This window comes from Gopherus evgoodei, chromosome 1 (genome assembly GCF_007399415.2).
Source record: "Gopherus evgoodei ecotype Sinaloan lineage chromosome 1, rGopEvg1_v1.p, whole genome shotgun sequence".
Taxonomy (NCBI): Eukaryota; Metazoa; Chordata; order Testudines; family Testudinidae; genus Gopherus; species Gopherus evgoodei.
Genome location: NC_044322.1, coordinates 139,444,490 through 139,470,147, shown reverse-complemented (window position 1 = coordinate 139,470,147; position 25,658 = coordinate 139,444,490). Strand labels below are relative to the sequence as shown.

The 25,658-nt window shown below is 40.9% G+C and overlaps 2 protein-coding genes and 2 long non-coding RNA genes across 16 annotated transcripts in view; 2 read left to right on the top strand and 2 right to left on the bottom strand.

Moving 5' to 3' along the window:
- BEND2 (BEN domain containing 2) overlaps positions 1 to 12,376 on the bottom strand; it is a 34,122-nt gene extending 21,746 nt beyond the window's left edge. For 2 of the 10 annotated variants that reach the window (XM_030573998.1, XM_030574006.1), the window contains exons 1-2: positions 12,260 to 12,376; positions 5,289 to 5,450 (exon numbers count right to left, since the gene is read on the bottom strand). In XM_030573998.1, the coding sequence (XP_030429858.1) occupies positions 5,289 to 5,450; positions 12,260 to 12,272 (175 nt within the window). In that variant the 5' untranslated portion in view covers positions 12,273 to 12,376. Of the gene's footprint in view, positions 1 to 3,276; positions 3,403 to 5,288; positions 5,451 to 8,953; positions 9,026 to 10,567; positions 11,583 to 11,818; positions 12,031 to 12,259 lie in introns of those variants that run through there. The other 8 variants (XM_030574061.1, XM_030574071.1, XM_030574051.1 and 5 more) reach the window with 8 other exon arrangements.
- Positions 12,030 to 25,658, top strand: part of LOC115656875 — a 56,519-nt gene continuing 42,890 nt past the window's right edge. Inside the window, exon 1 of the long non-coding RNA XR_004001773.1 lies at positions 12,030 to 12,105. This is a non-coding gene — a long non-coding RNA (uncharacterized LOC115656875). The remainder of the gene's footprint in view (positions 12,106 to 25,658) is intronic.
- Positions 12,304 to 14,483, top strand: LOC115656870. Its single transcript, XR_004001772.1, has 2 exons — positions 12,304 to 12,384; positions 14,160 to 14,483. It is a non-coding gene; the product is annotated as an uncharacterized LOC115656870 (long non-coding RNA).
- NHS (NHS actin remodeling regulator) overlaps positions 21,067 to 25,658 on the bottom strand; it is a 358,314-nt gene continuing 353,722 nt past the window's right edge. For all 4 annotated transcript variants that reach the window (XM_030573962.1, XM_030573979.1, XM_030573970.1 and 1 more), the window contains one exon: positions 21,067 to 25,237. In XM_030573962.1, the coding sequence (XP_030429822.1) occupies positions 24,592 to 25,237 (646 nt within the window). In that variant the 3' untranslated portion in view covers positions 21,067 to 24,591. The remainder of the gene's footprint in view (positions 25,238 to 25,658) is intronic.

Sequence of the window (25,658 nt, the reverse complement as noted above, 5' to 3'; positions counted from 1 at the left end):
CCCACACAACAAAAATCTGTGAATTAGAATTTAAATGCGATACAGAACTCACCATTATCTGTATTTGCTTTACCCTCATCTTTCCCTTCCCTAAGTATTCACTCCTTTTATCACCTTCAATTTTTGAGTGTTTATCTCTGTTAGCAAACTAACTGATGTTGTTTGATAAACATTTAACAGCAAAACTGTAATCTGCAAACAAATACTTGACATTGGTCAATTTATATTTTAATACTTTTGTAACTTTTACATGACTAAATGAAGTTTGCCTGTGATTGACAAGAAAAAAAAGTTACTGCTTCTTGAACGAGAATCATATGTCAAATGTTATCCTAAACTTTACAATTAAGTTAGAGGGCCAGATCTTCAGCCCAGCTAAAGTCTCCTTTGAACAGGCACAAAGGGAATTAAAAAGGAAAGGAGGGGCTGGCAGGTGATGTGATCCTGGCTGGCAGCGCTGCTCCTTGAGAGATACTATCTGCCAGTGCAAGATAGAGCATAATCATCCCCTTGTTATCTTGTGCTACCTTGTAGGTTTTTTGTATTTCACCTACTGGCTCTCATCTTATTTATACTTATCAGAGGTGTAACCATGTTAGTCTTGTGGATACAGACTAACAGATTTATTTGGCCATAAACTTTCATGGGTAAAAAACCCCACTTCTTCAGATGCATGGAGTGAAAATTACAGATACAGGCATAAATATACTGGCACATGAAAAGAAGGGAATTGTCTTACAAGTGGAGAACCAGCGTTGACCAATACTTAGGTTGCAAGCTGTTTGGGAAAAGGACACTCTTTTTGCTATGCATTTGTACAGGGCCTAGTGCAATGGGGTGGCCCTGATCTCCCACTGCGATCCCTAGCTTCTATTGATTTACAAACAAATAATTATGAATATACATGAGGCTCTTGCAACTTGCAACAGGACTGGTGGTGAAATGGAGAAAAGAGTGTAAAATCACCCATGTCCACACCTCACAGATGCACCAAGTGCTGCTTAAGGGCACTTGGGGATCTAGCCCATAAGGTCCAGAAACACAGTTTAAACTAGTATGGGTGGCTTGCAATACAAACAATGCAAAAGTCTGCTTCTCTCTCTCTCTCACACACACACACACACACACACACACACACACACACCACCCCCTCCTGCTCTGCACTGACTCAGCAAATCATAGTCCTAACCCATTTCACTTCTCAGGCAGTGGGAATGTCTCTCACCTCTTTATTTTGACCTTACTACTTCCCCTCTTGCAACCTGAGGTCCCACAAATCATAAGAAATTCCTGTATGATGGAAGTTCTGTCATGCCTCTAACTACATCATCAAAAACAATGACACTACAATTACATACAAATTCTGTGCTAAGGTTGCAAAGTCAAGCATTGAAAAGGTATGACATGCCAGATTAAGACAGTCCATACAGATGGAATTTTTGGAAACTTTGCAGCAACCCTTTAGAAAATTCTACTGAGCATCTGCAAATGGCAATTTCCAATGGCCTGGAACTCTGGCAAATCTTCATAGATTTTCATAGCGAAAGGGAAAGGCACATCTCAGCCTCCAAGTCTATTCTCCTGCCAAATTTCCACTTCCTGCCTCAAATCCTGAAAGTAGAAGAACTCTTTAAAGAAAAAGCTCTTAAAAGAAACAGCTGGAGGCAACAACATTAGCAGAATTACTTATTTCTGACTAAATTTTATTATTTTCTATTGCTGTAGCACCGAGGAGCCAATCTGGACCAGGACCCCATTGTGCTAATTAGGTGCTGTAAAACAAAGAGTCTCTGCCACAAAGATCTCACAATCTAAGTATAAGACGGGTGACAGATAGATACAGACAAACTGATGGGTGAGTACAAGGAAACAATGAGACAATATTGATTAGCACACCAGCAGCCTAACTATTGCCAATCTTTTTGCAGGCATCATGGCAAAAAAGATTTTTAAGAAGGGATTTGATGGAGAACAATGAAGTGTTTATGGGGAGCTGCTCTCAAGCATGAGGAGCAGCATGGGAGAAAGAAGAAAGATGCTTGTTTGAAAATTTAACAAGTGGACAATAGACACTGGCAGCATTGGTCAATCTGAGGCAGAAGTCAACATCTTGAGAGTGAATGAGAGATGATAGGTAGCGACAGGATAAGACATGAAGGGCTTTGTAAGTGCAAACAGGGCCTATCGCAGTGGGGCAGCCCTGATGTCCCACTGCAATCCCTAGCTTCTATTGATTTACAAGCAACAGTTTATGCTTGATGCAATAAAGGAAGGGAAGCCAGTGGAGGGATATGAAGATAGGAGTGATGTGGTCAAAGTGATGGACTGGGAGAATTCTCTTTGTAGCAGCAGTCTGAATGGATATAAAAGGGGCAAAACTGCATTTGTCAAAGCCAGAGAGAAGGCCGTTGCATTAATTGACAAGTGAGATGATGAGAGTTTTAGTGGTGTGAAGGGATAGCAAAGGTCATATTTTAAAGATGTTAGTCAGAAAAAAACCCAACAATATCTAGACATAGCCTGGATGTGAGGACTTACAGAAAGGTCCAAGCTGAAGATAACAGCTAGGTTACAGGCCTGAATGACAAGCAGGATGGTGGTGGAGGCCACAATGATCAAGAAAAGAGGTGGTGAGGAATGGGGGGGAGGGGAAAAAAGATTAAGAACTCTGGTTTAGCCATGTTGAACTTGAGCTGATAGCTAGATATCTTCAAGGTGGTTCAGAGACAGACAGACGGACACTTTAGTTTGGACAGAAGACAGGTCTGGAGTGGAGAGGTAGATCTGTGAGTTGTCCAGGTGGAGATAGTAGTTGAATTTGTGGATGAGATTACTCAGAGATAAGGCATACTACGAGAAGAGAAGAGAAGGGGACCAAGGACACCGCCCTGTGGACTCCTAGAAAATAACTTCACCGCTTTTGCTTAAACTTTATTAAAAATAGATTAGCTTAATGCAGAGAACAAAACATGGACAATTTAGTCCAAATCGTTAAGTCTGGAAAAGTTATTTTGATGCTGACAGACAAGCTGCCAGCTCATGCCACAGACCCAGGGTCTCAGTGAACACTGACAAATGCATAGCTTTTAACCAGTCCGACTTACCTGTGGGTCAGCATAGTTAGAAATAGACACTGGGGTTATAAGAATGTGTTTAGACTTTATGGAACGCTTGTAGGATGCTACATATATTAATCCTACTTACACTACCTGTATCTCATGGTATAAAGCTATATTGAGTGTTTGCATTGTAAACCTCTGTAATTGTGTAACTCACCAAACAGGAAAAGCAACATTAATGAAGGTAAAGTGCTCGTCCTGCACACAAGATGGCTCAATGAAGGCAAATGAGACATTGTGTAGCATCAAAGGACAGAGACCTTCTTGACTGCATTCCTCACTCCCACCAGGAAGGGAAGGCGTGTGCATGAACTAATCCCATCAGCTTGGATTCTGGAGTGAAGGGGATAAAAATGCCTGACAAGGAGAAACTGGGTCTCTTTATGCAGTCTGGACTCTAAGAGGCAAGGATTCCTAAATATAAAGAAGAGATCTCCATGCTGCTTAGCTTGGGTGAGCCCTAAAGGACATACAGAGCTGCTTATTATAGAAGCTTATATTACCTTTTTTAATCTAAGACTGTAACTAATTTGTGTGTGTATGCTTCCTGTTTTAACTTAGTAAAGAACTATTTCTTTTCTTAATTAATAAATCTTTGGTTAGTTTATTACAGGATTGGCTACAGGGATTGTCTTTGGTTTGAGATCTGAATATAAAACTGACCTGAGGAAAGTGACTGGTCCTTTGGGACTGGAGTAACTCTGAATATTGCTGTGATTTTTGGTGTAAAAGAGACCATCTATCACATAGTCCAGCTTGCCTGGATGGAAGATATACTGGAATGCCCAAGGGGACTGTCTGTGACTAGATGTTAAGACTGTTACAGTACTTTAGGACTTCATACTTGTTACTGGGTTGGTGAAATATAATGATAGAAAATACAACCAGTTTGGGGATTCTGCCCTTCTTTTTGACAGTCTGCCCTGAGGCTGGCACTCTCAGTTGTGAGCCACTCAAGACAACATGACAATTATCAGCTGAAAACAGGGGCTTTTAATGGTTAGTGCTGGACACCCTCAAATGTAATAGCTGCCAACTCTTACTTACTATGACAGCAGTCTTTAAAAGTTCCTTACTTGCCTGCTATTTAAAAACACCACCACCAACCACCCACCATTTTTGGGGGGGAGGAGGCTCACAAAATTATCATCATGCTTCCTCTGCTGATTCTGAAATAATAGTTAAATTATCCTCCAAGACTTGAGCTGACATCCATCTGTGACTGCTGGTTCACAAACAGATGACCTGGCACGTTTTTCAAAACCAAACCAAACACCCCTCACTATAGCTGGGGAGAGATGAGGAAAAGAAGGGAGAGGGGATATCAATGTGCTTTCAAGTGAAAATCTACAAAAACCAAGAGTAAACTTTACTGTCAAGCAGAAAACAATAGAAAACAACAGTGTTCGTGTTATGAAACATGGCAGCTGGCTTGGATTCACTGAAGAGCTATCCTGACAATAATCACTGTAAATAGTTGCTTGTGTTTAGGACCCTTTTATACAATTCTTGTTTCATCCTTTTCCCATGCATAGTTGGTAATTTTGCTTTTTTAAAAATGTTTTGCTGAACACATTCAACAAATGTAACTGCCTAAACTTACTACCTTCATGGGCATCTTGTATCTAATAGTTAGCAAGCAAAGTTTCTCAAGACTACAGCCCAATTCTCCCCCTGCTAGAGTTCAAAACATTAAAGGGTATCTACAGTTGGCAACACTCCAACTTAAATGACCACTTTATTAGAATAGTGCATAAAAGAATTTTCACAGTATCCCAATTAATTTAGCTAAATGCCACACCTACTGGGCAGCCAGGATTCTCTGGTCTTGTTTTTTCCCCCTCTAAATTATACACTAATCTTCCTACAACGGATTCTATTTGAAATAATGAATTCTATGTATATGTGAGAAAAACAATTCTTAAACCTTATTATTGAGATCACTGCTAACAGGGAAGATCCTTAAGGGGAAACAGATTCTAAAATTACTTGTTTTAAACTATACTATCAAAACTATTAGCTATTAATAAGTAGCTTGTTTAAGGTTTTAGAGACACATACACAACAGAAAAAGTAATGGGGAATATAGTGTTAAAGATACAATCACTGAGCACTCTGCCAGAAGGATGGGCCGTGGGCATTAACTCTCAGAAGAAATTAAGTATTTACCATATGCAAGTTGAGTCATGTAGTGATCATCACTGTTTACTTGAGCATTTTGTTCCACTGACACGCAGTCTTGTGTGGACAGTCCATTTTCTGCATCTTCTATTTCAGAATTCTCAATTATCACAGCTTCAACATCATCCTCAACTCTCACAGAAACATAATCTAAAAGCATGTACAGAAAGAAAGAGAAGTCTGGACACCATTCTGTATACCATTCTAATGGCAGTAGCAAATTTACCACACCTAGTATTACCCACTTATTTGAACTGTACAATAGCTTAGCTGGAATTAAACTGAAATTGGAGTGTTTAAGATTTAAATCATCTTCCAAGACATACATTGTGATTCTAAGTGATATTAACAAGGGAGAAGGTTACAAAGCAGGTTGGATGAGATTTTAAAAATCACTTAGCATCGGCCTGTTTCTACAGACTAGGAACTGTTAGGCCCCGTGAGCACTTGTGAAAATCTCACCCTTTATGTTTAAATACTCTATGGCACTGAAATTGGAGAACCATTGAAAAAATATAATTACAAAAAGCTAGGCTTAATACTATCAAAGTAGATCAGTTCACAATTCCATACTTAGTTGTTATATTATGGTAGCATTTGAGGCCAAACAGGAACGAGATCCCAATATGAGAGACACTGCCAACATACAGAAAGCCAAAGGTCCTGTCCCGAAATGCTTACAGTCTAACTGTAACATGCCAAATGTTGACACAACCACAGTAAATGCTCTGGGTTCAGAATGTTTGCACTGCAGTTACGCCTGGCATTTCCTTTATTTTGAGAAAACACTTTTTTAAAAATTACATGCAATATACCTATGTTAAAGGAACAATAAGACTATAACGCCAAGCACTGAAAAGTTAGGAAGAGTCAGAATTCAGGCTGCCTGTGCAATTATAACTTAGCCTCCTGGCGCATATGTATTATGATACTATCTTTAGCCACATGCTGTTTTTCCAGAGGACCCCTACCTGATTCCGTGCATAACATGGACTGTGTTCTGGGTATGAATCTGCCACCTTTCCTCTTTGCTCCTATCCAATTATTCCCACACTCAGTTTTCTGATCAAACCAAAAATGGGATAGAGAGCCTTTTTCCATCAGGTCTTCAAAAAGCTCTTCAATAACAGGGTTTGAGCCTATTCACTCAGGCAAGACCAGATCCTATTATAGCAGTGTTTGGGCACTATCACATTATGACACATTGACTCAGCATGTTAAAGGTCCTTTCAGAGAGGTACTTAAACACATGAGTAATACCACAAGAATCAAGGGGATTACAGCTATGCTTAAATCAGGCACTTACTTAAGAGGCTGGCTGAGTTGGGGCACTGCATATATACAATGTGTGTTGTTATTAATTTTATCTATATATATACACACAAATGGGTGACCAAACTGTGGTTCCAAGCCACATGAGGTTCTTGTATAGTTAAAGTGTAGCTCACAAAGCCCCCTCCACACACCCCCATTCTCCACCTACCAGACTTGAGGGGCAGGGGCAAAGCTTAGGACCTCTGCCTTGCAGTGGTGGGGGATCTCAGGGCTTCAAACCCACAGAGCGCACCTGCTGGGGCTCGGGGCTTCAGCAGGAGCAGGGCTGAAACCCCGAGCCCTGGCAGGTGCCTCCCAAGGTGCTGAAACCCCAACTCCTGGCAAGTGTACCCCGGCTCTCAAAGTTCTGAATACCGTTGTATGCGGCTTGGCAGGCCAGTAAATTTGGCCACCCCGATATATAAAATAATGAATTGTCTACATCTTAGACAGATAAGTCTGATCTAAGTGATATAGCCATAAACTACAGCTTATTTTAAAACTTGTATAATTACAAAACAAACAAGAAGTTGCTATCTTGCTTGTCTGTTGATGCCAACAAAATAATTATTCCTCAGCATACAGATGCCTAAGAGAGGCTGGAAACTTTCACAGTTGTTTTAAGAAATATTTTATTTATTTGAATTTTGTGTTAAAAAGAGTTTCATATGAAATAATATAGACATACATCTTTCCCAGTAAACTGACTTATTTAAAACAAACAGCTGTGGAAGTTTGCAGACATCTGCAGATAAGCCCTTCCTGTCTCTCAAATCCTGTCAACAATTTGGACTTTTTGCTGGTAAGTGGCAGTAAAATGCAGCATTCAGTGAGATATCTGAACTACTCAGTTATGAGGAACCTAAAACAATGACAAGTATTTCCAGAAAAAGGAAGTGTATTTTGAATATTCAGTATAGTCTGCCACTATAATCTCACTATTTTTACTAAGTGTCCATTTAGCTGACCATAGCAGTTTTAGTTCAAAGGGACGAATTGATAAAGGAACAAACCCCTTTGCAATTTTAGAGGGAATTACTATTTCTGTTGTTTTTGGCATTCTTTGAGATGCTTAATAAAAAACAAACTCAACGTGTCATTAACACTCCTGATCTGTTATTTAAACCATGAATGGTTAACAGGAATGAAATGCTCACTGAGAAATCCTTACGGATAACAGCAAAGATCTAATGGTAAGACTGGTGGCCCATGGAGTTCATGAGCAATGGAAGAGACCTAGCAATTGGGTAACGTACTACAAGCAGTTGTTAGAGGGGGGAAAAGAAGTTGAGGATTCAGAAAATCAGTACCACTTTTTAATTTAGGCTTGTGGTGTAAAATGCATATATGGATATAAACTTGATTAAACGCCAATGTCATTTAATACTAGAGAGTTTTTTAAAAGTAAAGCGTAATATTAGTTAAATACTGGATATGCCCTCTATCGGGGCACACTTTCCTACACCAGCAGAAGAAATGAATCTCATAATTTAATAGATCACTTCCACTTTTAAGTACCACGATCATATAGTCTAAAACAAAAACGTTTCACCTATTCAGGTTAAAATATCCATGCCTTCAAAACCTTAGTACAAAAGAACATTTCAGATATATATTTACTCAAAGCAGTATCTATAAAAACAACTTCTCTTTATAAATGTTTGTTCTCTTTTTGGTGCTCTTAAAAATGAGAAATCAATAGCACACAGCAGACAAATGCCATGTAACATGCCCCACACAGAAACTAGAATTAAGCCACCAAAATCTTTTTAATGTGTGATGCGAACTAAGATTTTAGTCCAAGTTCCTGGGAGCAATGGCTAAAGCATTAACTGACTAAATTACCTAACTCCATAATCAACATAAGAACGATCATACTGGGTCAGAGCAATGATCCATCTAGCTCAGTGGCCAATGCTATGTGCTTCAGAGGGAATGAACAGAACAGATAAGCATCAAGTGATCAAAAAACATTTTTTTTTTTAACAGAGATATTTGTAAGTTTCCAGTAACTGTCTCACGGAAACAAAAAAATCATAATTAAGAAAAATAGTGTCAAACATTCTTCAAGTTTTGAGATGCACCTTCTCAAGGGAAAAATTACTTTCATCGTAAAATGAAAAAAAACCCCACATACTGGTGCTTTTCTGCATCATAAATTAAGTATTACAGTAATAAAGTAAATATATTTGGTGCTACTTCTTTAAATCTTCTAACTAGTCATTCCAATGAATCAATAGGCTTACAAAGTTCTGCCTGGAAATTTAATAAAGAGTAAATGTATGTCCAAAGAAAGCTTCAGTCGTTTAACTCTATTCTTGCTCAGAATCAATACCTACCCTGGGTATTGCTGTTTAGAAGATGGCCAGTTATTTTCAGTAAAGCAGCAGGATACTATATGCTGTATGACCCTATAGGATATACAAATGCACCTCATACTTTGTACATTCAGAGCACAAGAAGATTATGACAGACAGAGCAGAGCTACACACTGATTAAGACATTCTGTCCCAAGTTTTTGTCAGTTTTGTTTCTTTAATTTAACATTTTATTATAGTTATTCGTAGTTATCTGAGCATTTTTCAGTACAGTATTTATGAAGAACTCTAGTTGCCTTGGTACAGAACCATCAGAATCTCTGCACGAAAGTTAAAAGCATTTAAAAATGTAGGGCAGCTGCTTCATGATGACACATATAGAGATAAAACTGTTCGACATCTGACTGTATCAGTTAGATGCTTCAAAAATTTTAATATCTTAAGCTATAGTCTATATCTAGCAAAATCAAAAATACTGCTGTCAAAAATTACTACTGTCAGTAGTGACATTTGAACACAAACTCTTACAGAGCCTGGTTTCAACTGAGCAGATGGCTTGCTGACAATTATGTCGCTTTCCTAGTTCATTTTCACCTGCTAGGAGTGCTTCCCAAAGCACTTTGCTCTGCTTGCACCATCAGTTGGAACTGGTTAAACAACATTTTTCCATTCACTTTCACCTTCTGATGACATGCCAGTGTGAATTAGGAAGTGTACAGCATATGGATGTAGTTATTTTTTGGAATATAGAATGCCTGTGTTCTGAAAAATCTGTATATAAATGTGTTGGAACCTGTTTGACATATGGCTTGCTCTGAAATGATCAGGAATACATGTTTTCATGAGAAACAGAACTGTGGCTTCACAAAAACAAAAGCGTTATTTGATAAGGTGGGTTTCTCTCACACACATACACAGACTTGCATGACTCCTTCATTAGGAAACAATTTTTAATGTGGAGCCCTTCCTTGATTTCTTTCAACTTTTTCCTATACTCATAGGTTTTGTATCAGACCATCTTGTCCTTCTGGCTGAGGACAGATGGATATGGCACTCTCTGCAAGCAAACAATACCAATCAAGCTATTTATTAAACCAAAAGATGCATGGTACATTACGATTCTGACATATAAGATTGCTGGCAAGATATCTATTTCCTGGACCTAGTCACATGATTACAGTCATATGACAAGGAGTCATTCTTCACTGCCTTTAGGGCTACCCATGCAGAAGGCACTCTACTTTTCTTAGTCATGATTGCAGGATGATGCCTACATTGCTTACAGGCTCAGGATCTATTTTCTGATTCTCTTGTTAGGAGCGTGGTGTACCTCCTGTAACCTACAGAGCAACTTTTTTTTTAAAATGGTTACTTGAAAGCTCCAATAGTCTTGTCTGAAAGGTTGTCATTTAGCTTTGGGTCTCTCACAGACCAACAGACATTTGTTTGTTTGTTTGTTTGTAAAAATTAACCCACCCCCAACCAAACTGTAGCAATGAAAAGCAGAGACAGGAAAATAGTTTAAACAGAATGGAGAAAAGTGAGATGGATGAAAGAAAGAGGAACACAGTAGAACTGCTGCAAAAAATACACTGCAAAATACACACAAAAATAAAGGGTTTGAAGATTACTTACGAAGAGTTTTTCCACAATAAAACAGAACAATACTCCCAACACAGCCTGCTCCAGCTGCCTGTGAGAACAGCTACAGAAAGACTCTACAAACTGAAACTTTCCATTTCCTATCACATCCCACTAGACGATCCTGTTTTAGTTGCTTATAATTTTGCTAAATTCAAACATTTGCATGGAAATTTTCCATGGTATCTGCCTCTTGCTTAATTTTTTTAGAACATTTCAGTAAAAACAGTTCAGCCATTTCTTAAAATGAGTTTATGGGGAAAAATATGTTTTGCACTTGTTAAAACTTTCTTGCAACTGTTTTAGAAGGTGTAGCCCCAACATGCTTTGCAAAAGGGTCTTGAAATTTGGAAGGGGGCTTCTCTTACAACAGGAATTTGCCTTTTTACTGCCCCTGAGAAAATCTGCACAAAGTTGGCCAAGTTACATGCCCTTGAAAAATCATAGTGTGCACATGCTCAATACAGACTTGAGAGTTTACCAACTAAATTCTCCAATGATCCCATGGTTACTGGCCATATTCCAGCCTGGGACTGAACAGGACTTAACTTTTTCTGTAACTGTTCCTCCTAGCTGACCAGGGGTCACTGGGCACAAAAACAGAGAACAGGATGACTGACTGTCCCAGCTGTGCTCTCAATGTTCCCCATGTTGCCAACCAGAAGGAAGCCACCTGACTTAACGCAAAGGGTGCAAAGGGGCAAAGGGAAGAGGGGGACATTCAGGTGGGGCAGAAGCGGCAGACAGGGATAATGGGGTAGTCAGATCTGCAGCCACTCGGGACTGCGTTAAAAAAAATTATGTTGGAAGAAAGTTAAGGTGGCAAATCTAGTTATTCCTCAAAAGTGAAGCAATACCAGCATTAAAGCAGCCTATGGGTGGAGAGGACAGCAGCTCCTGTCTGATTCCCCTCCCCCACAACTGGAGGGGATAATGACCCCCCTCTAAAGCCCACACACTGGGGAGGGGGGAGAAGGTGAACTGCACCTCCATTGGCTTGCTAAATCCACAGTTGTGAGTTCAAGCCCTGAGGGTCAGAAGGGGCAGCCGTGTTAGTCTGGATCTGCAAAAAGCAACAAAGAGCCCTGTGGCACCTTATAGACATACTGGAGCATAAGCTTTCATGGGTGAAGGAGGGGGGCCATTTAAAAATCTGGGCGGCAAATCAGTCTGGGGGTTGGTCCTGCTTTAAGCGGGGGTTGGACTAGGTGACTCCTGAGGTCCCTGACAGTTCTACCCTATTACCTCCTGGCCCGGTCACTCCCTGCTGCGGCGGGGGGAGGGGCGGCATTCTGGTCCCGTTTAACTCCCCTCCCCCAAATCCCACATCGCGGGGGGCGGCACCTCCCGTCCTGTTCCCACGCCCCACCCGCGGCTCGCAGCCGCCTCGCGCCGCAGACAAAGCGCGAGGACGCCTCCTTCCAACCCCTCAAGGCAGGAGACCACCGCCCCCCACCTCAAAGCCCCCTCCGCCACTCGGCTAATGACGCCACTGGCGACGAGCAGCCGGGAGGACCAATAGCAACAGCAAGGTTGGTCGGAACCAGCCAATAGGGTGGGGTGTTGTGGGCGTGGCTTGGCCGGCTCCGCAAAGAACGTTTGGGTCCGGCCGTTGCGAACGACAGGGGAACGTTTCCTGCACGCGAGCAGCTGTGGCGGCGGTGGGGGGGGCAGTTAGGCACTTACCCTCCGCGGACATGGCGCTGCGGGGGGAGGGGGTGTCCTGGGCGGACGGGCGGGTGGCGAGCCGGGCTCCGCGGAGGCAGGTGTGGCCGGAATGTGGCGTTGGAAACGGAAGCGGCTTCGCCGACGTGAGCAACAAACTGTTTTGAATCCGCGCGGCTGCGCAGTGGGGACGGGGGCGCGTCCGGCAAACGGCGTCCCGCCCGGCAGCGGCCCCTGGCCCCTGGCCCCGTGCGCTCCCCGGAGCCCCGCAGTTGGGGAGGGGCAGCATCTCCCGCCTGAGTAGCCCCCTCCCCCTCCCCCTCCCCCTCCCCGCGGGTAGCAGGCGTGTGGGGAGGCCGGGCCTGACGTTCCCCAGCCCCGCACACGGGCGAGGGGGAGGGGCGGTGGCTGTTCCCCTGGGGTGGAGCAGTCTGGTCTGCCCCGCCCCAGGGTGCGGCGTCGGGCCAGAGCGCGGCACGTGACCCCCTGCACGTTTAGGGATACCTGGGGAAGAACAACCGTTTTAGGCCACTGCTCTCTGATCTGTCCGTGTCCGACACCAGGGGGTTGTGTTCTCGCTGGCAAGCTGGACCCAAGCACTGACAGGAGTCCTGGATGCTGCAGCAGGGTTGGCAACCTCCTTCTTTCTGAGTCTCCCCTGCCAACAGGCCATAATGACTCCACAGCCAGCTTCTGTCACAACAACTGCTTTTCTGCATGTAAAACTCAGGCCTGACATTAAGGGGTAGCAAGCCAGGCAGTTAACCCGGGACCCTAACAAAGCTAAGCTGCTCGTGCAGCAGGGCTTTGGCTTTCGGTCTAATGCCAGTTCTTGGTGAACCGTCTGAAACCTGCTTATGGACCCCAGTGGGCCTGGGACCCTGGTGAGATCATAGGGTTGTCATCTTTCTAACTCCACAAAACCAATCACCCTTGTCCCACCACTTCTCTGAGCCCTCTCCCCACTTCCCCCCACTGTTGCTTGCTCTCCCACACTCTCACTCACTCATTTTCACTGGTGTGGGGAAGGGGGTTGTGGTGCAGGAGAGAGTACAGGTTCTAGGCTGGGGTATGGCCAGAAATAAGGGGTTCAGGCTGTGTGAGGGGGCTCTGGGTGTGGGGGGTAAGGATTCTGAGATGGGGCTGGGGATGAGGGGTTTGGAGTACAGAGGGAGAGGGTTCCAAGGTGGGGTGGGGGGAGGTCAGGCTCTGGCATGGGACTGGGGATGATAGGTTTGGGGTGCAGAAGAGGATGCAGACTCCGGGAGGAAGTTTGGGTGCAGGAGGGGGCTCAAGGCTGAGGCCATGGTGCGAGAAGGGGTGTGGGCCATGGGCCTCGGTCGGCTCACCGGAAGTGGCAACAAGTGCCTGGTGGAGGGGTGGCCAGGGGGCTCGGTGTGCTGCCTCCATCTGCAGGCACTGCTTTCATTGTGGTTCCTGGCCAGTGGGAGCTGTGGGGCAGTGCATACAGTCCCCCAGGCCATGCCTAGGCGTTGAGGGACTTGTCACTGCTTCTGGGGAGCCGCACAGAGCCCTGCCAACCAGATCTTTAAGGAGCCGCTAGGGTTCCTTTTTAACCAGGTGTTCTGGTCGAAAACCGGACGCCTGGCAACCCTAGTGTGCTCACAGTTCCCATGGGAGTGTCTGGTGCCTGATTTTGCTGGGGGAGAAGGCGGGAGGGATAGGCACAAAGCTGCCACCCTTGGGATGTTGGAGAGACTAGGTGGGCTAGGGAAAATCTCACTTATTGGACCAACTTCTGTCAGTGAGAGAGGCGAGCAGAGAGAGCTGTGACAGTGCATTTTCCAGGCCTGAAGAGGTCTGTGTCGCTCAAAAGCTTGTCTCACTCACCAACAGAAGTTGGTCCAATAAAAGATATTGTCCTTCACCTACTTTGTCTCTAATATCCTTTGACCAAAAGAGCTACAACATCATTGGAGACTGACACCTACAAACTCACCCTGTTCAGCTCTCAGCCTTGCTTCCAGTCTCTGCATTTCATATATGAGCAAGCCCTTCCCTCCGAACCTCCCTGACAAGAGGGGTGTGGCAAAGAGATGGGACCAGTGTGAAGGAATGGAAGAGAGACCCAGGGACAGTAGAAATGAGTGAGGTAAGACTGGCGAGATAAAGGTGGAGAGGAGAAAGGAAGGAATAGCAACATGCTGAAGTTAAAAACAGAGGAGACACAAAGAGAGTATGAGTGACATGTCAAACTTTAAACCATGAAAACAGGCAAATTTAGTGTGAGCAGCCTTAGTCATAAACAGTACTGTAATATAAGTAATAATAATCTAGTATTCTGTCTATGACAGTGATCAGTACAAAATAGTTCAGAAGAAGAAACCACATATAGACTTGTAAATAGGGAAAAAATTCTCCCAATACTTAAATTTATGCCCTGAAGAATGAGGGTTTGTGTCCCAGACTCTTAGTTTTAAATGTATTGCCTTTCAGTTCCATTTAATGTGCCTTTGTTCTGTGTTATGAAAGTAAATAGGTGTGTGTGATTGTCTTCTCTGTTAGTCATTTTTTTAATGTAAGTATCACATCCCTCTTATATCATTAAACTAAGCAGTCCCAGTCTTTTCACTCTCTCCTCTCTTTCCCACCATGGTCAACAGAATAAAGCATTACCATGTTGTTGCCTGCATCTTTGTGTAACACTTAGATATTTTTATAATTTTTTCATCAACCTAGCTAACTATCCATCAGGATTCTTGAGTTTAAGAACCATTTGTAAAGTAAGATCTTTTATAATCCCAGATTTTCTAATATAAAGATGGAAAAGAGTCACTAGATTAAGTAGATTTAAGTAACACTTCCTTTTTGGTGGCACAATTTCTGTCTGTCAAATTTACATTTATACTGTAATATGCCATCGTCTCCAAGTCCTCATTTGTGGGCCAAACATTACATTCTTACACTTATGAGTAGGAAAAGAATTTTGAGACAGGCAAGAACTAGTTGTAAGAGCTTTACATGACTCTTGAAATGCCTAATTGTACTATTATGGATAAAGTCTCTTCTCACTCAATTATTTTGTTATGTTGGTAAATAGTGAAATTGCCATAATGAGAACCTTTGAAAACCTGCTGCAACTTTTGAGGTGTGATGTGTGTCTTTTTGGTGGTGGGTTTTTTTTTTTTGTTTTTTGTTTTGTTTTGTTTAGTGAAATGTCTCCCTCACTTCTCAAATAAACAGTGTGGATTACCTGTTTTTTTTTAATCAGTTCATATTTTTGGTTCATTTTCAGATAGACATTCTTAAGCTTATCACAGATCATTTGTAAGTGGATCACTTTCTCACCTAAAGATTTAGCATACTCCATGAAGATATCATTCAGGTGTAACAGGATCAGAGACACACAACTTTACAGTAGCCTGCTCCGGAGCAACTTGAAGAGTATAAAAGCAGCCCTCTCTTTCTTTTAGATCTATTTCTGCCTGTTACCAGATGATAGGAAGAGCCAGTTGGGAAAACCAAACTAGCCTTGCTGTAGCATCAAAGCAATTATCTATTTGTGACTGAGGAGAAGAATGATATAAAATACTTAATTTTTTTCCTATAATGCTCACAGTAAGCAGTGCTGCCACCTTTTCTTCATCATCACTATGGAAGAGGCTGAAGTGGGTAATCCTGCCCTGGCACTGGCACCTGCTGCAGCTGTGATGCAGAAGCACAGAATGTTGCTCTGGGGAGAGAGGCAGCCAATCAGAGGGCAGGTGGGGGGGGAGGGGGGATTCAGAATCTGCTTGAAGGGGCAGTGGGGAAAAAGCTATTAGAGAAGAAGGAGAAGAAGCCAGATGTGAGCTAGCGGATGAACCGGAGCTGAGATAGGAGGTGAGGACATAAAAGAAGAGCAGCAGAGTAAAAGTAGGGGACTTAGAAGTGAGAAGGGGGAAAGAAGGTAAATAGGAAAGGTTTCAGGTCAGGAAAAGCAGAAAAAAATAGGGTATGTGAGCAGGCACTATTACAGAAGGGAAATATAGGGAAATAAAATACGCAGACAACAGAGAGAGGATCAAAAGGAAAAAGAAGAAAATATAATTGGTGAAAAAGGGAATTGATTAAAAAGTTCTGTTAGATGAAAACAGATCCTGACAACAGTAAATGAGAAACCTATGAAGGACCTAAATTATATGAACATGTCACTGTCCACGGTGGCATTTCTGTTGATATAATTTATGTAACTCAGAAGGGTGTTTTTTTTACTCCCTGAGCACCAAAAAAGTTATACCAACAAAAGTGCTAGTGTAGACATAGCTTTAGTTTCCATTATCCATTCCTGCTTATGAGTCGCTTCTAAAGCCTTTTCTGTCTTTGAAATTGATAAGCATCTACACTAGATTAACATATAGGGCAGAGGTAGGCAACCTATGACATATGTGCCAAAGGCAGCACTCAAGCTGATTTTCAGTGGCACTCATGCTGTCCTAGGCACCAGCCTGGGGGGCTCTGCATTTTAATTTAAATGAAGCTTAAACATTTTAAAAACCTTATTTACTTTACATACAACAAAAGTTTAGTTATATATTATAGACTTGTAGAAAGAGACCTTCTAAAAATATTTAAATGTATTACTGGCACGTAAAACCTTAAATTAGAGTGAATAAATGAAGACTTGGCACACCACTTCTGAAAGGTTGCTGACCCCTGATACAGGGCCTAATCCAGCTTTCATTGACTTTGGTGGGTTTTGGCTCAGGTCAGAGCACGCTAAAGTTATCTCAACTGTTTGTTTGTTTTTTAATTTAAAAAGAGGGACAGATAAAGGAAAGGGATAAAATTGGGTTCCCATTTGAGGGTCCAAGATTACCGAATGGTCATAGGGCCAATAATTGTTTGTATTCCTTAATCAAAGAACCATCTAAGAAGCTCATCTACTGCTGATCTAGCCAGAGTATATCTTTGAAGTTATTTAAACAAAAATAAGGAAACTATAAAGAAACAATGCCACTCAGTGTTAAATATAAACGCTTCAAATAGTGACAAATAACTCTGATAGTGTTGTACCAACTTTGTTGTATACCCTAATAAACTAAGCTACTCAAGTATTTATTGCTGTACATAGCATTACCCCCTACAATTCATCAAATGCTCTCTGTGATTATGGGCATTGTTTTTTTTCAGTGCAACTGGCTTCTCTGTTTCAGCGTCAGAAGTTTGTAATAGAATTTAAAAGTTGAGCCAACTGAAATATATTCAATTTGACAAGTTAATAAGCTGACCAAACCACAATTTCTACCACACACTATCTGCATAATTCTTTCTCAATAAAACTTCCGTTTTGATTTCCATAACTCCCACACTTGCTGCTTATTCTGTAGGCTGATAATATAGGTAAGCAGGCTAATGTTCCCCTGTTCAGAATAAAATAGAAGTATTGCAAGAACATTAATAGAAAGCAAGGCTTCTTTGTTTGTGCAAAAGTAATTCTTTTAAATTACAAATGTTAAAAAAGTGTATTTTAGTACTTTAATTTAGCACCTTCCAACCAGACAGAGAAATTTTTCATACCGGATGCACAAAACAGTCATTCAGGGTGTGATGTGAATGCAACTCTTCTCTGTTACAAAAGGAGAAAACCCTTCCCCCACCTTTCTTTTCCCTTTCCTAAACTTGAGTTGTTATCCCAGAACTTATTTATTCCTGCTCAGTAAGTCAGTGGAGTCTAAAATGGGAGCAGAAGTAAGAGCTGGTGGGGGTAGTTTCTGGGTTTACATCCTTGCCATTAGAAAATGGAATAGCAGCACTAGTAGAAGAACCAGTGGTATCTTAGTTGGTCATCATTTATTTAGTTCTCCTATAAAAGAGCTGTCTCCCTACCAGCTGTCCCTCTATGTCTTAACATTTAAAAATCAGGAAGCTTCATTGAGTATTTCAGAATGTTCCATCAGAGAATTTCCTGGATCCTCTGTGTTTGTTTTGTTTTTAAATTAATACTGATACACTATTCTGAAAAAGTCTAAAACCACAGTATTTAGAGGAATGGATTGGCGAGCATGGATGTGTCCCTATCCAGCTACATATACATGCTGTGGGGCTAGCTATGGGCCTGCCCAGGAGTATGAATTCATTTCAGATACATTTCTTCATGACCCCATTCTCTTCCATTGTGCGGCATTCTGTTAGCACACAATGCATAATGCAAATAGGTGATTTTCTCTTCCTATTTTGAGTTACTTTAACCACTGCATTTTACCTAAAGATTCTGTTTTAGTTTTAGCTATGTGCTGCTGCGCTTTTCTAGCTTTACCAGTCCCTTTAAACATCTTTCTCTACTTTTTATTTGAAGAGTCCAGTTCTGATCTGGATCTGCTACCCAAATTCCCCCTCCCCAGTTATTCAAAACCCAGGCGTCACTTGCCTGTGTGACTAAAAAATTTCCATGTCACGGAGCCATTATAATGACTTTTTTTTACTAACTGTTGTAATTTGGGGCATCCTGCTTACTATACACATCCAACAGAGACATTACGACCTCCTCACCTTGGCAGAAACCAAATCATCAAACATCTGTACATTGAATTGTGGCTAGGTTTATTCTATGTGCCATGATTAAAGTGCAGAACAATGGCAGGCAAATGTGGTGCAGTGGTGTTCCTACATATTACTCCTGTGGGGAATTCTGCACCAAAAAATTAAAAATTGTGGCATTTTAAAATTCTGCAGATTTTATTTGTCAAAATAACACTACATAATCACACCAGTTTAAATTATTTTCGTACTTTATTTCAAAGTACCTGTGAGCAAGTATGTCTGTAACAATACAGAAACACGAAAAAATTCCCCCATGAGTACAGAGTTAAACTCCTACACAAACCAGTTCCTGCTTCTCTGTCCCCTCCCCTTTAGAGCCCAGCTGGGGCTCCCCCCCAGCCAATACACCTCAACCCCCTCCCCCCCAAGCCCAGATACCTGCACCCCCTTCCCTCCCAGAGTCCAGCCACAGAGTCCCTGCTGGAAGTCCTCCCCTCCCTGCAGAACCCAGCTGTGGGACCCCACAGCCAGATTCACACCCCCTAAGCCCAGGGATCCAGTAGGAGAAACAGCCTGATGCTCAGGGCTGGTCTGCACTACGGGGGGAAATCGATCTTAGATACACAACTTCAGCTACATGAATAACGTAGCTGAAGTCGAATATCTAAGATCGGATTACTCACCTGTCCTCACCGCGCGGGATCGATGTCTGCGGCTCCCCCTGTCCATTCCGCAACTCCGTTGGGGTTGGTGGAGTTCTGGAATCGATATAAGCGCTCTCGGGGATCGATATATCGCGTCTAGATGAGACGCGATATATCAGTCCCCAAGCAATTGATTTTAACCCGCTGATACGGTGGGTAGTCTAGACGTAGCCTCAGTCCCAGGCTTGCAGTTTCCTATGCACCACTCCTTCCCTAAGGGCATGCAGGGAACTGCAGCTGCCAGGAATCCTCTAGCTCTCTCTCCCTCGCCTGGCAGTATCTTCTATGGGCAAGCTGGACTCTGCTGGGTCCAGCGCCCCCTAGTGGTGGCCAGCAGCACTGCAGCCTATTTCTGTGGGGGTAAGGAAATTTTCAATTTCTGCAAAATTCTGCATTGCGCAATGGTGCAGAATTCTCCAAGTAACATGCAGCCATCTGATTTGTCTACATGTCTGTTAAAACAACTCAGAGTCAAGAAGGGTCTAGCCAGAACAGCACAAGGCAGGTAACTTGGGGAAATGAGAAGACAGCATCCTTTGGAAAAGCATGGGTATGATTTTGATCTGTTCCCAGGACAGCCTAACTGGATGTTTTGGAAACAGATGAAAAGCAGATTCTGTGTCTGTTTTTACAGACTGAGCTCTTTCCACAACTCTTACTGATTTATATTTCTTGGTTGAGAGGAGCACATAACACTAACAGCAGCAAATAATCTACATAATCATTAACTGGTTCACCGTCTGATTAAAATGTTATGTAAGCTAAATTCCAGGTGGAGACTCCTTCAAGACCACACTCATACAGGAAATCTTCATTTACTTGACTGGAATTTTACATAAACCTGCTGCATTCCCTAATGCTAATTTTCTCCACATGCTCTAGGCATCATAACTGCAGATTTCAATTCTTCTGCCATACACATCTTTTTCTTTTAAGTACCCATGTAGAGACAAAGCCATCCACAAATGGTGCACCAAAAATTCTTCTCTTGACACCTTTGAGAAAGGTTAATCATTTCCACCTCTTCACAATTTTTTTTAAGTTCAAGAACTGTCATTGTGAACAGCCTTGCATTAAACAGAGGGGAAGGGACCTTATGTCCGCCCCAACTTACGAATCCATATAAGGTCTGATCACAACTTCCCCCACCATAATCACTGTACTTAAAATGGCAGAAAAATCTACATTTTTTTTATTTTATTTTTAAATGTTATGTTCTGCCTTTTGACCCACCACCTGTATTTCCAAGTGACATTCAGTCCTGGGGCTTGGTTACACCTTGGATTTTCATTCTTGCAGTTTGGTTTAGGCCTTCCAACCACAGATAAGCAAGCAATCTTGCCATCATTTTGTCTCCCTCCCCCATCCCAAAACAATAAACTAAAGGCAAATCCAGAAGTCTTTATACTTAGGCAAAACTCCCATTAACAATCCTATTAAAGCCAATGGCAATTGGATTTTGTCCTCTGTCTCTGAACTAAAAATTAGAATTCAAGGAGAGAGAACAAGAATAGACTGTATGAAAAGTGTAATGTACTTAGAAACTTACCTTTGCAAACTGCCACATTTGCAGACTATTGATTAGAAATAACATTTCACTGGAGGACAATAAAGAGAATGTGTGGTTTAATTGCAGTCACGTTTATTTGCAGTTTCTATACACACTTTCTAGGTAATCAAACTTTTCTGACACATTTTTTGAGGGGTTCACAATGAAACTCACTGTTTTTACTAAAAATAAATACAAGACTTAAAGTGTTGCACAGCTCTAAAATATACAAAGGCTTGGATTTAATGTAAACTTTGAAAACATTTTACAAAAGAAACCATCTTTGCAACAATTTAAAAAGTTCATATTTACAAATATTACAAAAATACAAAATGGATGCAAGTCCATAAACCATTGTCTTTTCTGCCAGCATGAACTGGTGCTAGTACCAAAATAGTTACACTGTAACCTCCTTAATTTTTTTTAATCTTTAAATCATAACCTACAATATTTCTCTAAATCTGCCACCATTGCAGCAAATGCACTCAATCACTGACCTTTGGCAAAAGCAAACATTTGCTTTATTTGCTACAACTATTCCACGTCCTCTCTGCTGCCACAAAAGAAAAAAAAAGAAAAAAAAGTTATTTTTCAGACACAAAAACAGCTGCATAATTTCCAAAAACCATTTCCATAACATCAGTGCAAACAGAACGATAGATTGGAACGATGGTTCACAAGTTACCTATTGTAGCATTGTACCCTGTTTCAAGATATGTGTTGTTATTTTTGTTCTAAAGCTTGTCTTGAGTGCCTTAAAGACATATACCTCACTAAAGGGGTTTCCTTTAAAAAAATTTCTGGCTCCCACACTTGTTATGATTATGAATTTTTTTTTCTTAGTGGATTTACAATCCAGCTTTATTTGGGTTTAAATCTGTTAAATAGAAAAACTTTGTCATAGATTAAACAAAATAAGTAAAACTATATTTGATGTGCTAGTTCTGTGAGCATTACAAACAGAGGGTATATTACTGCCTCATAATTCAAGTCAAAATGTTTATATATATAATTTCATACACATTTAATTTCATATATATAGTACCACTATGAAATTAAATGCCTAGTTTGTTAATAAAAGGTGATACCAATTTATCAAAGTCAACTCAGCTGTTTTCTGCTTAAACTTTAGAATGATTTTTAAAGCATATTAAGGATATTATAAAAGGGTGGCTGATATAAATTTTAAGGTGAAGTGACCCAAGATGACCGAATAAGACTGTTCTATCTGACTCATCAACTTCATTTACTCATGGTCTCCAAAAAAATGTATTTTGAGATATGCTAAACATGTCCTGGTAAAAAAACATACTAATTCATTTATTTCCCCTGCACTAAGACTCAGGTTTTCTTAATTAGCCTGTTGACACAAGCAATGAGACTTATTTCCAAAACCTTGACCCACTTATCTTTCTTTTAACACCTCCAAGTTTTCCTGATGTTTTAAACCATTTTGCCAATTTAATTTCCCCCCAACACACATACTCACGTGCACACACTGACCATATCTCACGTACTGTATGCTATCACACTGCACAGAAGGACGGTAGGAAACCCTGAATTATATTTTTGGTGGTGTACACTAGATGAAATAGGACATATTCTAATGGGAAATAACATTCAAATTTTTGTTAAGTCATTCTAGTTTGTTCAGTCATTCCAAAATCATTCCAATTTAAAATAGAACTGTCCTCTTCAAAACATTATTTGCCTTCTTTTAAAACTCTCTGCCCTATGCACTGTATAAGTAAAACCTAAACCAATAAAACCCCATTCACACATCCTACTTCCCTAACGTCATTTACTTATGCTTGAAGCCAAATTTATTTGATTTCTTTAGTACCAAAGTACCTTTCTGTCATCCTACTCACTCTGTCCTACTGCATGCCGCATTCTTCCTTAAAAGCTGTCCTCTGCATTAAACCATCCCATGTTCAAAAGCATATTCTACTGTAAGCAATACCAACTGCTTAAATTTTGAACAAATAGGGCCTGATTCTCCACTTGGCTTAAGCAGTGCTACACCATTGGAAAACTGGTGTAACAAAAGGGAATCAGGCCTATCATTTTAAACATTGGTTTTATTTTGTTTAAAAATTAAAGATATAAAACAACTTGTGGTTTGAGCTCACAGCTACGTTTTCTTTCAGTTTTTAAGACAAGAAAATTCAAGTAACTTCAAGTAATTCTGCTTTTGTTTCCCTGCCTTCAGTTTATCAAAGCATTTGCTCTGACTCATCTCCTTTCCCTCCCCCATATCATTCCCCGACCCTGTTAAGCATTTCTGGTAAACCCAGACAAAACTAAGCTGTATGTGGCTGGCATAATGAACCAGAGCATTCCTCATTTAATAATGAATATAAATAATGCATACACACACTTATTTCCCAGCTACATTTTTCACAGTGTCATTTCTGTAAATATTTAGGTAGAATGAATCTCATCAGCACAAAGAGAAAGCTTCACCGAAAACTCATAGTAAATATTTACTGATAAAATGGTGCTTGTTGCATGCTTATAATTTATTTGTTTCCTTTAAGAACCAGAAACTAATCATGTTTAAAGATTATAGTTCTCAGGTTATAACTGTTATGTATCCCAATAGTCTAATAAGAATATGAAAACAAGTACTATTTCCTCATATCTATTCTCTCTAATGCAATCCATGTCAGAATAAAGGGCTATGGGACACTGTCAAATGTGACTGCTTGGGGCTCTGCATTAGAAATGATTTTGTTCTGTTAAAAGCAAGCTTTCCATCCCTACCAATTACCACATTGAAACTCACAGCTGCACTTTGCAATTAGCTTATTTTGAGCGAAATTTTGAAAGACAAATGGTTACTTTAAAATTAATTGTCTCTTAATTAGCATTAATATTTCATTAATTAACATTGAGATTTTCTCTCCTACAGCTAGAATTCAGATTTGAGGCTTTTTGATCACACTAAAAGTGGTATTGGTGGACATGTAAATATGACATTTGATATGAAAATGGTATTCACAGAATACAGTTAGTACATTTTATTACTTTCGTCTTCTATAAACAAAGTTGTTATGCAGTAAACTATTTGCCATGTGTCCACTTTTTTCTGATTATTCTATTTACAGATTTTTATCAAAAATATGGTATTTACATACGTTTTGTTAATTTTTTCTAAATTTTGTTTCAGTTCATTTTAGTGTAGAAAAATACCAATCCGTAAGCACAATTTTATTTTTTCCCCTAGGGAAGCACTACAGTGAGAAGTTTTGTTCCTAAATGGGCAACTTAAAAAAAAATAAGTTATTTTTAATTCTGTGAAAATTGGATGATTTTGAAATCTACAGCGACAACAGGAATGAGAGTAGGATAAATGAAGCTAAAGGTAAACTGAAGAGACATAGCATATATTTCTACTTTTTAGAAATGTAAAGTAATCAGTAGCTACAGCTCTAAATTTCTGTTTTCCCAGCATCTTATAAACACAACCACTTTTAAGCATTGATATTGCCCTGCAATTGTTTTGACTGCTACAGAGTTGACCTGTTATATATTCACATCCTTTTATAACCCCAGTAATTTCAGAGTTTACAAGTTTCACAGTCAACAGTGTGGCTCTCTGGATCTTAGGCAACCTATGTTGAACTCTGAGAAGATCGGTCATCATGAGGGCTGCCATCTGAATTCTCAGTTTCTCCTTCTGAGATAGCTTGCATTGGCGTATTGTACAGCCTACAGCGTACGCTGTAACGGCTGCTGCTGGCTGCAGGAGGTGCCCGCGAGCGCCCTACTCTTGAAGATGCAGACATAGAAAAGCTCTTGGAGGAGAAACCTTCTGCATTAACTCTAGGGGAGCATGGAGACAGGGGGGATAATCCTTCAGGAGTTGATGATGTCTGGGAAGTCTCATCAGTGTTTTGAGGGGAATCCACAATTAGGTCACTAGGAGATTTGGGCAAAATAGGGCTCTTTAGTATCTCGGTTGCTGACATCCTATAGCTAGAATCGGATCGACTGCCCTTTTTAAGGAGCAGTAGCTTAAATTCCTCGTTAGATGTGTTGGACTTTTTGGCATTCCTGTAAATAAGACCTGGAGACCTCTGACTGCTTGTTGGGGCTCCCACACTGCTGGCAAGTGGCACGCTGCTGGCAGGTGACGTGCTGCTGGCAGGTGATGTGCTGCTAGCAGGTGACGTGCTGCTGGCCCCAGATGAAGCTCTCAATCTGTTTCTTACAGAAAGATCTCCAGAATCTTTTCTCCCAAGTACTTTTCTTTTTGATCTGTTAAAAAACAAAGGCACATATGTTTGTATGTTAGTGACATGAAAAAATACATGGCATTACTACAGCACTTTACAGCTTCACAGAACTAGGCACCTATTAACTAATGAATCCTCACACTACCCCCACCAAGTAATGTTGAAAAACTTCAAACAGCATGTAAGAATTGTATGTACATTAGGCTCTAGTTCAGGGGTTAGCAACCTTTCAGAAGCGATGTGCTGAGTCTTCATTTATTCACTCTAATTGAAGGTTTCACGTGCCAGTCATACATTTTAACGTTTTTAGAAGGTCTCTTTCTATAAGTCTATAATAGCTAACTAAACTCTTGTTGTATGTGAAGTAAATAAGGTTTTTAAAATGTTTAAGAAGCTTCATTTAAAATTAAATTAAAATGCAAAGTCCCCGGACCGGTGGTCAG